The sequence below is a fragment of the Cupressus sempervirens genome, chromosome 3, assembly GCF_028749045.1.
Source record: "Cupressus sempervirens isolate cs-2001-9-10 chromosome 3, ASM2874904v1, whole genome shotgun sequence".
Lineage (NCBI taxonomy): Eukaryota > Viridiplantae > Streptophyta > Pinopsida > Cupressales > Cupressaceae > Cupressus > Cupressus sempervirens.
Window position 1 is genome coordinate 439,947,399 of NC_143120.1, and position 14,483 is coordinate 439,961,881.

Below are 14,483 nucleotides of genomic sequence, written 5' to 3' on the forward strand. Positions count from 1 at the left end.
ACAAGGGGAATGAAACATGGGGTAGGGGCAAAGCTCAACCCACACTTGAGGAAGTTGAAAGACAAAAGATTAATGAAGACATGTGAAAGGTGCACTGCCAAATTAGAATACCAATCACTAAGTAAAAGTTGTTTGGGGAGGAAGGGAATTGGTGCACAATTCAAGGAGAGGGGAGATGAACTCAGGGCAAACACCAAATGGGATGCAAAGAGGAGAAAAAGTTAACACACAACCATTGGACTTGGGAAGGACAAAGGAGGGGCTTAGTGTTGGCAAATCAAATTAGATAAGCCATCATAACAATTTATCCACAAAATAAAAGAAAGAGTATAAGAGCAATCACAAGCACACAAAACAATTGAAGAGAAATTAGAGACAATATCACTTTATTTTTATTATTTATAAGTAATTTAATTATTCTTAACTTTCAATTTATTTAACAGATAAATAAAAGAAGTTGCTTTCCCCTTACATGAATTTGCATTCTACCACAAATAGATCCCTTCTTAAGTTGAAGAGCAAATATTCATTATAAAATAATTATAGAAAAGGGGAGGTTGGTCAAACAAGGAGAGCCCCCAAATCGTTGCTGTCTGGTTCCGATTAGACACGACAGTGCATCATCTGGAGCAATGGCCTTCTAATGAACTTTGCAGGGCAAAAGTGACAAAATTGTGGACATCCAGTCGGGCGCAATGGGATTCGACCTTTCGATCTTGCTACTGGTGTTTCTTCTTTTTCAGGGATGTTTATGCGACGATATAGCCAACGATGACTACACGGGTCCCATGTCCTCCGGCTGCAACAATAAATTTCAATTGGTATGAATATTTGCATCAAACAAATTCACTTCAATTATATTTAATAAACGATCCTTTCGCCCATTTAGTCGATTAGAACCGCTAAGTCACATTAATAACACGAATGAAATCATTTGGGGTACAATGATGGATGCCACAACAATTATAGGTTGAAAGCCCTCGGGTTATCACAAACTGAAGTGGGAAACCCTAACTCCGGCACTCATTTTACAAATTACTATCCTGAAAATTTTGAAATAGAGAAAATGAACTGCGTCCCAATGTGTTTAGTCATAAGTAGTACATGTATGGCGCATATACGCATTGAACATGTGTTGTATTTTGTCTGTCTTGTGGAAACCTCGCTGGCTCTTTCCAAATTAACTTTCCATGCTATAGGAATTCCCACTTATATTTCTTGAGAAAGCATTTTGGTCCAATTGAATGCCCTTCGAGCATAGTCAACCTAGTAGATTGCTGGAAGCATTTTTATCCATTGGAATGCCCATCGACCATAGGCAACCTATTAGATTGGTGAAAGCATTTTTATCCATTGGGATGCCTTTCGAGCATTGGTAACCTAGTAGATTGCTCAACAACAATTGAATTCTGGGCAATGCATTTTTACTCATTGGAATGCTTTCGACCACAGGGGACCTAAGATTGCTTCACAACAATTGAACCTTTTCCAGCCTGGCAAAATTGAAGTTTTTGTTCTTCTTCACTTACAGTAACGCTTGAAATTCCTTGAGTTTCTCTAGTTTTAGATGTGTGGTAGATCTTGATTTAAGTTTTGCAATCTAGCTTTGATCTTCATTCGCATTGGCATTAATTCCTGCAGATGGCTATTTATACCGGCACTTAATCTTTTTGTTCAAGGTTACATCTTTTCTGTCGATTCTATCTAGTTATGTATGCATGGTTTTATTGATTATTACTATAACTCTTCAGGATAGAAATTTCTTTATAGTGTCATCACCGTGTTAAGGAATTAAGGTATAATGTTTGGTTAGCATGTGATTAATTTTGGGAATCAATTATTAATACATTGATTTTGGGAATCAGTTATTAATACATAGGTTTCTTCATCCACAGCAGTTTTATTATAAATAAATCAGGCGACTCGTGACGAAAAATTTGAAGAATAATTTTCTATTTATATACTGTTTCTGAATATTTACAACAAAAAGTTTAGAGAGAGAACATACACAAACAAAAATCAAACCAAAGGAAATAACTGTGAAAATTAAGTGCTTTTACGCTCACCATTTTTGATATGGAAACAAGCAAAAGGATGAGCAGGGAACATAGATTCAATTCTACAATAAGAGGAAAATCTTGGCAGTCAGAACAAATTCAAATAATGACATTATTCTCTGCAAATAAAACTGCTGAGTTGTATTTCCAATATGCTCTTGGAAGAAGGAAATTACATTATTACATAGACATTATGAATGCCAAAGTTATGGATGTGGAGTATCATCCAACTTTTCATGTGAAGTGTAAATGACCGAAAAATAGCAATTTTCTAACCCAAACTAATTTCCTAACATATTTCTATTTTTTGCTAACTTCATAACAACTAGGAAACTGACATTTGACTTTTAAGTTTTCACACATTACTTTATACATAGGATAAAAATAAGCAAATAACAAAATATAATAAAAAAATCATATGTTGCTACTTGTACCCTGTGACTTCTCATCATTTCTCCGAAAAATAGTGGCATTGGATTCCATTGCTCTCATAAGGTAAGTTTCTGTTTTAGATTTGGGCTCAGAAATCGTTCAATTTTTTCTTTGGATGGGTTCAAATTCGTTTTGGGTTCGCTCGTATAAAAATAAATGCTTTTTATTTTAATATATTTATGTATATATATGCAGCCGCAAATAAGTTCACACACTAGTATGCGAATATAAAAGCAACATAACAAAATGCCAGAATACACCACCATATCAATGTTCAGTTCAATAATAGTAATATCAACATTAACAATCAACTTTTACTGATCAAATATCGTAAAAAATCATTATCATCCGACTGTGGCAAAACAGAAGCACAAGCAGTGCAATTGGCATTGATACTAGCAATGTCGGCCTCAATAGCAGCCACAGTATCACTAGGTAGTTCGTGAGCATCGTCATCAATTGTAAATGCATAAGGCGAACAGTCGAATCTTCCAACACTACATAGTCTGGTTCAACATCCCAATGCTTTGCCTCCCATTTTTTGTAGGTATTGTCTTTGTGTGTAATGAGCCTCAAGTTTGAATGCACACAGTTCAAGTCTTCTGCTTTCTTGTAATGTAATTTATTGCATTTTATTGAGTGGATGAAGGAGTATGTGCTCTAGCTCCCTCTCAGATGATGATGAACTAGCAACCTATTGAGATTTTCAATTTTGAAATTAGAGAGTCAAGAGTTTTGAATAAAAATAATTAAAATTATGAATTCAATATTCATCAACAAGAATTTAGAAATTGGAATCTTAAGAGTTAATAACTTGTGGTAAAATTTTGATGGCAATGGGTAGTAAGTGCTCTTACATTTCTCCATGGAAGTACCACCGTATATGACCACCAACATTGTTCTTGTCTTCAAGACCGTCATGACCATAATCATTGGTGCTTGTGAAACTCATGAATTCAGCCCTCACTGTAGGTTATATGTGATTGGGATAGAGTTTATGAATGGTTTCCTTGTACTCGTGAGCAACTATAGTATCTTTATACAGGGCAACTCTAGTGATACTTTGCTTGAGGACCGAATGTCTATAGAACATGGGGATCAATACAAAGACAAGGAGATGCAAAGTGGTAATCATGTTTGTTCCATCTCTGGATCATGATTATTTTTAGTTCCTTGAAGAATGCTTCTTTAGGATCTTGCTCTTTCTCATTTATGATTTTTTTTAGTATTTTCAATTATGGAGTATATGCCATCACATACCTTGCCCAAGCAAGGCCTATCCATGCCAGTGTATCGAGTCATGCTCAATATAGGTTCAGTGAATCTCAAGAGGTACCCAACGTGATCCCACCAAGAGTAATCTAGTATCATTGCCTTAATGACAGCTTCCCTTATACTATTGGATTGCCTCCATAAGCTTCAATTAACATTGATTATCATTCTAGACAATGCCTTTTTAACCTTCACAAGGCATCTCAAAACAATAGCGCTGGAGGCAAAATGGGTCTCAACACCTTGTTACAAAATCAAAACATAATACATTAAAATAAAAAACATAGACAATTTACTAAACTAAATTCTAAAACATATTTAAGTTTTAAATAATTTATCTACAAGAGCTCCAATCTCGAGAATTGATTAAATATAGCTTGCGTCATATGGTGGTTCATGACGAACATTTGGATCTCTTAGGCATCTTCATACATTTTTTTGATCCATTCAATTTTCTTGCCAATATTTTGCTGCATTAGGTTGAGTGAGTGGACAGCACAGTCTGTCCAAAAAATGTGTTTGAAGCGCTCCTCATCCAATATCCCGACAACCCTATAATTATAGGCATTGCCAGTTTTTAAGTGAACAACATTTTGAGGGTCAAGTTGCTCAATGGCTTGGACGAGAATGTTTGCAATGAATGTGTTGGTTTTAATGATTAGAAAGAAGATAAACAACAAACAAAAAAATAACAAAGTCAAGATAAAACAATTTATTCTGGAAAAGCCCTCCAACTTGAAGGGAAAAATGCCAATCACACAAGAATCACTTTATTAATGAAAGAGCAATAAACATATTTACAATGTTGCCCAAAACTAGGTCAAAATTGAAGCAATTATCATCATCCCTATTATCTATAGACAATAAATGAAATAGCCCTTTGTTATCATCACTCAACAAAGAATATTGATCTATATCAATGAATACCTTCTTGAAGAATATAAAACATTACCTTGACGCTTCACTGTCTTGCTGTTACAAGGTGAAGGCACTTCGTTGTCTCGACCCTTCATTGTCTCAGCTCTTAATTCTTCAATGCCTTGTCCTTTCAAACTAAGGACCCTTTGATGTCTTGAATAAAAAATAGATTATTTATATATTTTAAATTGGGAGAAAGATATATCTTGACACTCCCTCTTAGTTAGGAAGGTATCTTTCCAGCTATCCATGTCATGGAATCTCTCAACATACCACCCACAATGGCTACACCCATTTGTAGAAGAGATTTTTATCACGAAATATCTCAAGGTGATAACATCATGGGATCACTCACAAGATGTCCACCATGGTTACTCCCATGTGTGGAAAGAAACATATATACAAGCTCACATTACAGGTCAGTCAACATGATGTCATGGAATATCTCAACATGATGTCCACCACAACTACTCCAATGCGTGAAAAGAAGCATATACACAAGTGCCCATTACGAAATTAGTCAATGTGATATCAGCATGGAATTTCTGTAATGTCCCCTTTTTAAGACATTGGAAATATTGAAGAAATATTATATATAATCTTAAAATTGACTTGGAGAGCATGGACTCAAAATTTAAAAGGTCAATTTAATTTTACAAAGTGGGAAAAAAGGACAAGGAGAGATAATATGAAAAGCCAAGAGGGGAGTTGAAGAGTCATAGTTGCGAGGATAAAAAAGGAAGAGACTCTTTTATTTGGGGATGCTTGATTTATGATTCAGTTTCAGTTTTCTCTCTTGTGAGAGTTATTTAGAAAGCTTCAGCTTTTAGCTAGTATGAGGACGTAGCCCCTTGTGCCGACAAATAATGGACGCAAACCCATTGTCCAGGAAGACATCAATTCAGGTGTTTCATATGCGCTTATAGGTTCTTATTCTAGTATTTCAATCTGACTGTTAAACTGTATTTAGGATTGGATTTGTTAGTGCTGGTTATTGTATTGCTGTTATATAATGCAATAACATATTTTAAGGAGTTATAAGAGTTTGCTGGTTTTTATATTATTGGTTTGTAACACATTGTTATATGCTTGAATCTTGAATATTATTTTGGAAAGAACGGGTTATTATCTTGTGGAGAATCTTCTGGTTTTATTGTTGTATCGTATTGCATTTGCCTATGATTGGGTTTTGAATATTATGTTCAAGAAGAAGTTGAGTAAATACCTGTTGGAATTTCTACTGGTTTCAATTGTGTTCGTAATACATCTGCATATGTTTAGTTCTGAATATATTTTAAAGGGAAAAACGAGTAAATATCCAGTTAGGGATATTTCTGTAGTATCAGAGCCTTGACCCTGCCATCTTGTTGGGTCTGATCAGTTCCGTTATCCAACATCAGGTTGAATGTTTTGTAATGATTTCTTATCAGATGTTTTTGTTAAGGTTGTAGCTTTTGTCGGATTGATTTTGACACGAGATACCTTATTGATGGTAAATCATCTTTAAGATAAATATCTAATAATATAATTTATATTATATATATTATACATTATACATTATTATATAATATTATATATTATATATTATTATATAATAATATATTACATATATGGTTAACATATTAATATTACATATATGCTTAAGATTGTTTATATGTATGGTTATTTATATTAATAATATAAATAATATGTTTAACTAGTGTTGGTTAACCATAGAGACGTGTCTCTTCTTCACATATTTAATAGCCTTCAAATTGCATTTGGAGATCATCAATAACAATGGCTATGATTCTACATTTACAGAAACAATCCTAAAATAACATGGTATCAGAGCAGGTAGCGAATATAAAATCAAGTGAAAACAACATAAGACATTGCAATCAGGATTCACAGAATAGTATACCACCATAGTTGAGCTCTACGAACACAAGTTATGACATCAACATATAGAGAAGTAACTTTGGTGTTGAAGACTGTATGACATTCATAGAATTAATTTTTCTTACCCTAACAGACACATCAAACTCCCATACATGCAAAGTAATTGGCTTGAAATCTCCATGTATTAACAACTAAAAGAGGGTATTAATGACGGAAGAGAAGTTAGTGTCTAATAATCCTGGTGAGCACTTGCAACCAAATACAATAGTTCAAAGGCACTAAGGATCTATGGTTATCACATCTAAAGAATATGGAAGTTTAGTAATGAATTGGAGTAATCGTATTAAAGATGCAAGCAAAGTAGAAACTGATGAGAATCAAAAATTACCCCCATTCCCGACTCATTCTAGATGTGGGCATCAAGTCATTTTAAACCATTATTTGTACTCATGTATAATGGATCTGAAACCCCAATTGCTATATTTGGTAAAAGTTTAAGATGTCTGAAAATCATTTAAAAAAAATAAAAATAAAAATTTAGGGTACCCAGCGTGCGAGACATCCATAATTGGAACCATCCTTCGACAGTATGGAATGGGAAATATCATTCAACAGATTGGAAACAATATGTTTACAATACATATTGCAGACAACAAAGGAGATATCCCATTGGCAAATGAAACAAGGAGCAAAGCTGAATTCCTATGTGGCATTGCCTAGCACGTACAAGAAAGGCACATAGTGAAAGGTAAAATCCTACGTGCCATCATGAAGGAGATTTGTATAAACCAAGACCCACACAAATACATCAAGATACACAATAAAGGAGAAAATCAAATTTTGACAAAGGGATTTTTAAAAAGAACTGTACGTGAATGTAAAGACGTGGTATTGGCAACATATAGAATAGATGAGTGCAAACAAATCCAAGATTAGCTTGGACGGGGTAATTTCTAAGACACTGAACCATGTGAAAACTATGATTTGGTAGGAAAAGTAGTAAAGAGAAGAAGAAAATACAAGTTATTCTTTATACCAAGGATGACTTTGAAATACAATCTGCCAATGACAATCATATATGACTTAGCCTGCATGTGGATGACTGTTAATCCCATGGTGAAGGATGATTAGACAAGGTAGACCTTGCATACAAGTGGGAAGGTAGTAAGTAATAATGGTGGAGTATTAATAATGTTCTTTTGGTATTATTATGAAATATACACCTTAAGATATTTGCATTATTAAGGTGTGGTCGGTACATAAATAAACATGAAAACATATACATGAGAATCTAGGAGAATGATATTTTTTTAATAATGGTAAATGTAAATCAAAGTTAATATATTTGGTAATCTAACATTATTAATCATAAGTGACTAATAGATGTGTAGTAAGATAGCAGTATACATTCTTGTAGATCTAATTGATTAACGATAACTTCCAAAGTGGTAGTGTAGGGATAACACTCATCCCTATATGAATGGCTATGTGGCGGTGTAGAGTTTGAGGTTCTCTCCATATGGATGGCTAGATAAGTAATAAATGGCACCTCATTGTGTTAGTGTAGGAAGCGAGATCCTCGTATAAATGGCTGTCGTGCGAATGTAAGATATTAGTAACCATATATGAACTTATGCAATTGACAATTATAAGAATCATTATAATAAATTTTTGTTGTTAGCAACACACATGAGTTAAACTACTAACATTCTTGTTTATATTATAAGAGCTATGTGCCTTGATCTTTTCTTTCGAGAATGTTATTGCAGGAAGAGCGAGATTGAGATTCAGAGGGAGCATTACATTTCATTAGAGGAAACCTTGAAAGAGAGGGAGTAGACTGAGGATGTTATTCACTTAACCTTTAGTGATCTCCGTCTTATTGATTGACAGAGAGTAAGCAATGTTGAGATGGATTCTCTAGTGTTGATAGCATAATTTTAGTGATAAGGAAGGAAGTATGAAATGGGAATGTAAATTCAATGAATAAGAATGTACATTTACTGTTAAAATAAGATATTCATTTTAACTACCACCTTTTTGAGAGAAAATTTACTAAGGAGAGGGGTCATGATAGTGGTAGCTGAGATAGGAAATATGTGATTTAGTTAAACAATGCTTTGTCAATAGGGTACGTATACATTGAGATCACAAATAGATTACAAGCTTACTCCTAAAGCAAATTGGTAGAAGTTTTCGGACTCCATAGAATGAAATGAGTGGAAATTCTAACTACTTGATCAAGGTCTTTAGCTCATTTTGAATAGAAATGGCAACACAAATCAGATTGGATAAGTGGATCAAGCATTGTCTAAAATCATCTCGAATAGACAACCCGACAATTGAAGAGTGTCTTGGTTGGAAAGAAATCATTGGGCCACACATAACATGAGAGCACATATATGGGTTGATTTAGATCCGATATTTGCATCAGCTCTTTACTGGCAGAAGGGGTAGATCTTAGATTTGGGGAAATCGACACGAGAGATGGTGTCAAAGGAATCCATATTTGATATAATGCAAAATTGTTCAACAATATAGAATGAGTGGAAATTTTACATTGTAGGGGGAATAATAGTCAATGCTCCATTCCCACTTGAACCTTTTTTAGAGGGGAGATGTTCCATTCTCAAATAATCTAAGAAGACAATTTTTGAATCTTCATGTGTAGATAAGTATTCCTATTTTTTACATTTATCTCTCTCTTATTTGTAATTCTTTACATACTATAAGGGTTATTTGCCTTGATTTTTTCGTTTATGTTTTTGAAGATGTTCTTACAAGAAAAGAAAGTTGGTACTTTACAAATGCTACCAAATATTGTGCAGACTCAATCTAATGATAGTAGCTCCAAAGACCTTGATGATCAAGATGGATAAAGTGAGGCTCTTGAAGAAAATATCTTTGATGATTGAGATTATGAGATCCTTCTACATTAAGAGGGAGGATGATACTTCTAAAGCAACGTAGGAGCTTAGAAGATTAATACTCAGAGGGAGGACCTAGAAATGCATGTGTGTGATTGCATGATGTTGATGGGCCTACTCCTATGCATATCATGAGGTAGTGATGACTTATCACTAGAAAATCAGAAAATTGATATCAGATTCCGAGTGAGTCTGACAAGAATCCTTCGGGGAAGAGATTTTTTAAGGGAGTAACTATTGGACCTAACTTCCCAGGATCATTGTTTAGAGGGAAAATTTTTGAGGTGCAATCCTTGTGAATGATATCTTTTCTATGAGGGTAAGTTCTAAGTGAAATTCCTTGTAATGCATTTTTCTTTATGAGTGAGAATTGAGGTGAAAGCCTTTGCACCACCCTATGACTTAGTTCATGGTGGTTACTATTTCACATATGATATGTAATGAAAGGTGATGATCTTTCATTGACATATATAAATCAAAGGTAACCATTATAAGGTGACAATCTTATAAATGGTAGTCTTGTTATCATGACAAACTTCATTAAGTTGTTGTCCTAGAGTGCTGGGATTCATGATAATGAATAGACAAAAGGTAAGCATTGTAAGGTGGCGATTTTATAAATGGTTGACCTGTTATCATGGTTCTTTGGGCTGGATTTGCCAGACATCATGATAACTGATTTGTTATGGTTCTTTGGGTTGGATCTTGCCGGACACCATGACATAGTTACTACTATAGACCACACTTAAGGTGGTGTTCTAAAGTTATGGAAATTGCTTCTATTGTGTGTTATGAAAGGTGAGAAATCTAGCCTTATAGTGAATTGAATATCATACTGAGATGATATCTCTTCATATTCTTGAGAGCATAATGTGTTCTATAAGTCCTCCTAGTTAAGTGTAACAGATATCTTGGACTCCTTGTCTTCATTAGTTTTCTTAAGTTAAGTGGATCCATGAGGATGAGCTTTTATTTTGGGTGGATCAGGCTGAGCATAGGTAAGAAAGAAAAAATAGGAAAAAACCACCTTTCTTACCATTTCCTAAATGCTTATAGAAAGGTATCCAGTGAACCATGACAAGCTGAAAGTAAAAAATAAAATTTATAAAATATTCTTGTCATTTCCTTTGTTTCCTCCATTATGAAAGGATCCTCTTCTTGTACATTAGATGGAAGCAAATTCACAAGAGCAGTCTTGAAGGATCTACCTCTGAATGTGATCCAGGGTTTATATTTATTTCCATGTAGTTAGACTCCCAATATCATCCTTTTTTGCAATCTATATGAGCAAAATAATTGGATTGAAAAAGTGACCAGTAACTAGCCTAAATAAAATTACTTATTCACCCCCTTCTGCTATGTATCCTTGGAGGATGTGCCTACAACGTAGTTATACTGAATTACAAGTTTTCTATTCCTATCATCAGCAAGGTACTGGAGGAGCTGCAAGGAGCAGTTTGCTGCGCCATGGTAGATCTTACATTGTGGGTATTGATAGATCCTCATGAAAGATGTGCATAAAACAACTTTAAAGCTTATGTAGGAAACTTTGATTTTTTTGATGTTGTTATTTGGCCTTGTTAATACTCTTACTTTACAAATTCTCTGGAATATTAGTTATAAAACTTCTCTCAAGAATTTGTTCTGGTGTTTTGATCTTATTTTTTATTTGAAACAAAGATTGAGATGAACACTTGGGTCACATGGATAAGTTTTTGCATGTCTTGGAGGAATCTTGGCTCTATGAAAAGATGTCAAATTGTGTTTGGGATGTATGAATTGAATTGCTTGGGCCATGTGTTACATAAAGGTTTCAGCGTACATCTACAAGATTAAAGTGGTAAGAAAGTGAAGAAAATACTGTCATTTTTTTTTCCAGAAAATGAAGATACTACTGCTATTGATGTGTTTTGAGGGTTTTAAGGGCCTATGAAGATACTGCTGTCATTTTTTCAAGCAATTTCGTGCACATTATTGTATGGTTGATAGCCTTGTGGAAGAAAATATCTTTTGAGCAGTCTTAAATGACCATTCAAGTATTTCAATTGCTCTAGAAGCATCACTTGCACTAGCTCTTTTCACTAAGTGGTTTATAAATATATATATGGTTTATGTTAAGGTTGTAGCTTCAGTCGGATTGATTCGATCTGAGATACATTATTGCTATTGGTAAATTATCATTTCTTATATATACTTATTCATGTTATACATACATACATACATAATATAGTATATAATATATATATCTATATATTATATTATATATATTGTTATACATTATTATTTTTGTTAATATCTTATTATTAATTGAATGACGATTAAACCATGGAGACATGTCACTTCATGAGACATGTCTCCTCTCATATTTATATGACATTCAAATCTGCATTTGGAACACATCAATATGATGGCGATGTTATTACATTTGCAAAAAACAATCCATGTTACTCAACATGGTATAAGAGCAAGGCTGCAAAACTAGTGTAATGTCCCCATCTTTAGCAGGTTCTTGCAGTTGGCCAAATTAGTTCACCATAGCGATCCTCGTGAGTTGACAGGGCGTTTTGGGGGTCTCAGTAATGGATTTACTATTTTTAGTAGTTGCTATTTTGGGCAGTGTAGTGGGTGGCTTGGCAGTTGGTCGTCATCTGCAGTTAATCAGGTTAAGAATTGCATGAGCTTTTATTTATTTATTATTCATTGAGTTGCATTATTTTTTTTGATAGGTAAGATTATTGGTATTATATGAATAATTAAAGATAGTTCCATTATTAGTGGTATGGCCGAATACCTTACTGCCATAACTACCCATTTCTTGGCCATAACTATGCCATTACACAAAAATTTAGAGTATGAACACTCTGCAAAAGACTAGACCACTCATCCCATATACAAAAAAGAACAAAACAAAATGAAACAGGGTATCCTCTTGCATTTGCTGAAGTCACCACCGTTTGGTATTGTTACTCCTTTAACCAACACGCTGCTTCCTCATGAGTAAAGGTTGGTGTTGATCGATCGTCCATCGCTGAAATCCCTCGCCTCTCCCGACAACGCTTACCACTACTTTCCCCCTCTTCTTCGAGTAGCGAGACATCTACCCAAACTCCCTTTGGTGTGGACGCACCCTCTTCCAATTGGTTCTTCTTCACTATTTGGTGGCGAAGATAAAGTAAAGTAAATGCTTATTATGGAAAGAAGATAAAAAAAAACATGCAAGTATCATCCTGTGAGTCATTTAGCTGGTTGTACAAGCCTCGACTTTCGGTAAGAGGAGAAGCGTTCACTTAGGCTTAACCTCCCAACCTCAGACCATACTTATCCCCACACAATCTGTTGAATTAGAATACTCTTAGGATACTCCTAGGATTGGGCTTAGGGTACTCAGTCTAGCCACCTGAGCATACTGGTGTTTAGAATGTCCGTACAGTTATGGACGAACATGTTTGCATAACTGGCACCATTGATATCAAGTGATCAATAGATGGCAAACATGCCTTTTGACTACTGTGGCCAAACTTTTTTGATGGGTTCAATGACTTGATCACCACCGCTCGACTTGACAACAAGAAACATTAATAAGGACGAGCATGGGCTATTAAGTAAGATTATTTAATTTTTCTAATCATATTTGATTCCACTTCTGTGTTCTTGCAGATTTCATCTCACCTCTTCACCTTTCCATGACTATACAGCCAGTGAGTCCTAGTTGTTAAGATTCTCAGAGCAATCGGCTCTGTTCTAGTTAATTCATGACAATTAGATGCTTCCAGCATTTCACATTCTGTGATTTGAGAGATTATACTCTTTAAGACTTGTAGAAATAAAATCATTGGAACTAGATTTCCAATGGCAATAGTTCATGATTCCATGTCTTGGATACTTTGCTATTATTTATAGTGACAACTTCCTAAGGTTATTCAAGTATGAATGAGTATAATCTGCAGTTTACTGCTATGGAAATTGAACTACATTAATAGTTGTTAAAGGAATTATAGCAATATTTGGAGAATGATCAACCACATGACCTGGTATAAATTTTGGAAATGCTCGAGTCTTGCTAGATGCTTGTGTATCAGCTCTTCTTCAAATTGATTACTTGGTGTAACTGTAGTATGTAAATGCAACCTCAACTTCAGCAAGGAAGAACAATACACGACAGCTTGTAACAAGAATGGCAACACTATAATCTGCAGAGATTTTGGTTGGAGTTTGCAAAGATTCGAATGGTAAGTGGAAGCTGGAAATATGAGCAAAGGAAAGATGGAAATAATGAAGAAGTCGGAAATGATAAAGGGAGCCGATCTTGAGAAAGGTAGTCAAGTGCTTAAATAGATATCCGCCTCTCACTCTCAACTTCTATTAAAAAGGAAAAATGTGACTGCTTGGCTTTCGTAACATAAAGAATATCTTGGCTCTTTGAATGCCAATAAAAAATGCCGAGTGTTAAATCGGTCTTTAAAAGAAAAAGAAAGAATAAAGGGTGAAAGATCATTTAAAATCCTTAGAGGTACGTATTATATTTTAATTAAATTATTTTATGTTCTTAAATTATTTATTTAATAGCTCATGCGGGTCCTACAGATATATCCTGAGGTTCAAGTCGCTAGGTCCTTACCAAATAAGTCTAAGGTCATACCTGTCAATCCTATTAATTGGACTAAGCTAGTATCCCATTCCGTTGATCCCGTTTAGCAATGCTTCCCCCCTTCATCTTCTCCTGCAATCACCCGTGAAACACTTCCACCGTAATAACAAATTCCATAATAATTTTCATAGAAACATTTAAAAGAATTTAATTATTAGCCATAATTCCATAATCAAGCAACTGCTAAACATCATATAACAAATAATGGTTAACGACCATCTTCATTAAAAGTTAATACAACGGATATAAACAACTACCTACTTCACATGATTATGAACGAAAAACTTGTTAAATCCAACGACTATGAACAAATTTAAAGTTAGGTCAAAATTTGGGATGTAACAGCCT

At 34.5% G+C, this 14,483-nt stretch overlaps 1 protein-coding gene across 1 annotated transcript in view; it reads left to right on the plus strand.

Annotated features, from left to right (window-relative positions):
* Window positions 1-556: 556 nt before the first annotated feature.
* The window catches only part of LOC149566948 (signal peptide peptidase-like 2), a 67,792-nt gene continuing 53,865 nt past the window's right edge, over window positions 557-14,483 (plus strand). Inside the window, exon 1 of the mRNA XM_089820164.1 lies at window positions 557-821. Coding sequence (XP_089676290.1) covers window positions 696-821 — 126 coding nt within the window. The 5' untranslated portion in view covers window positions 557-695. The remainder of the gene's footprint in view (window positions 822-14,483) is intronic.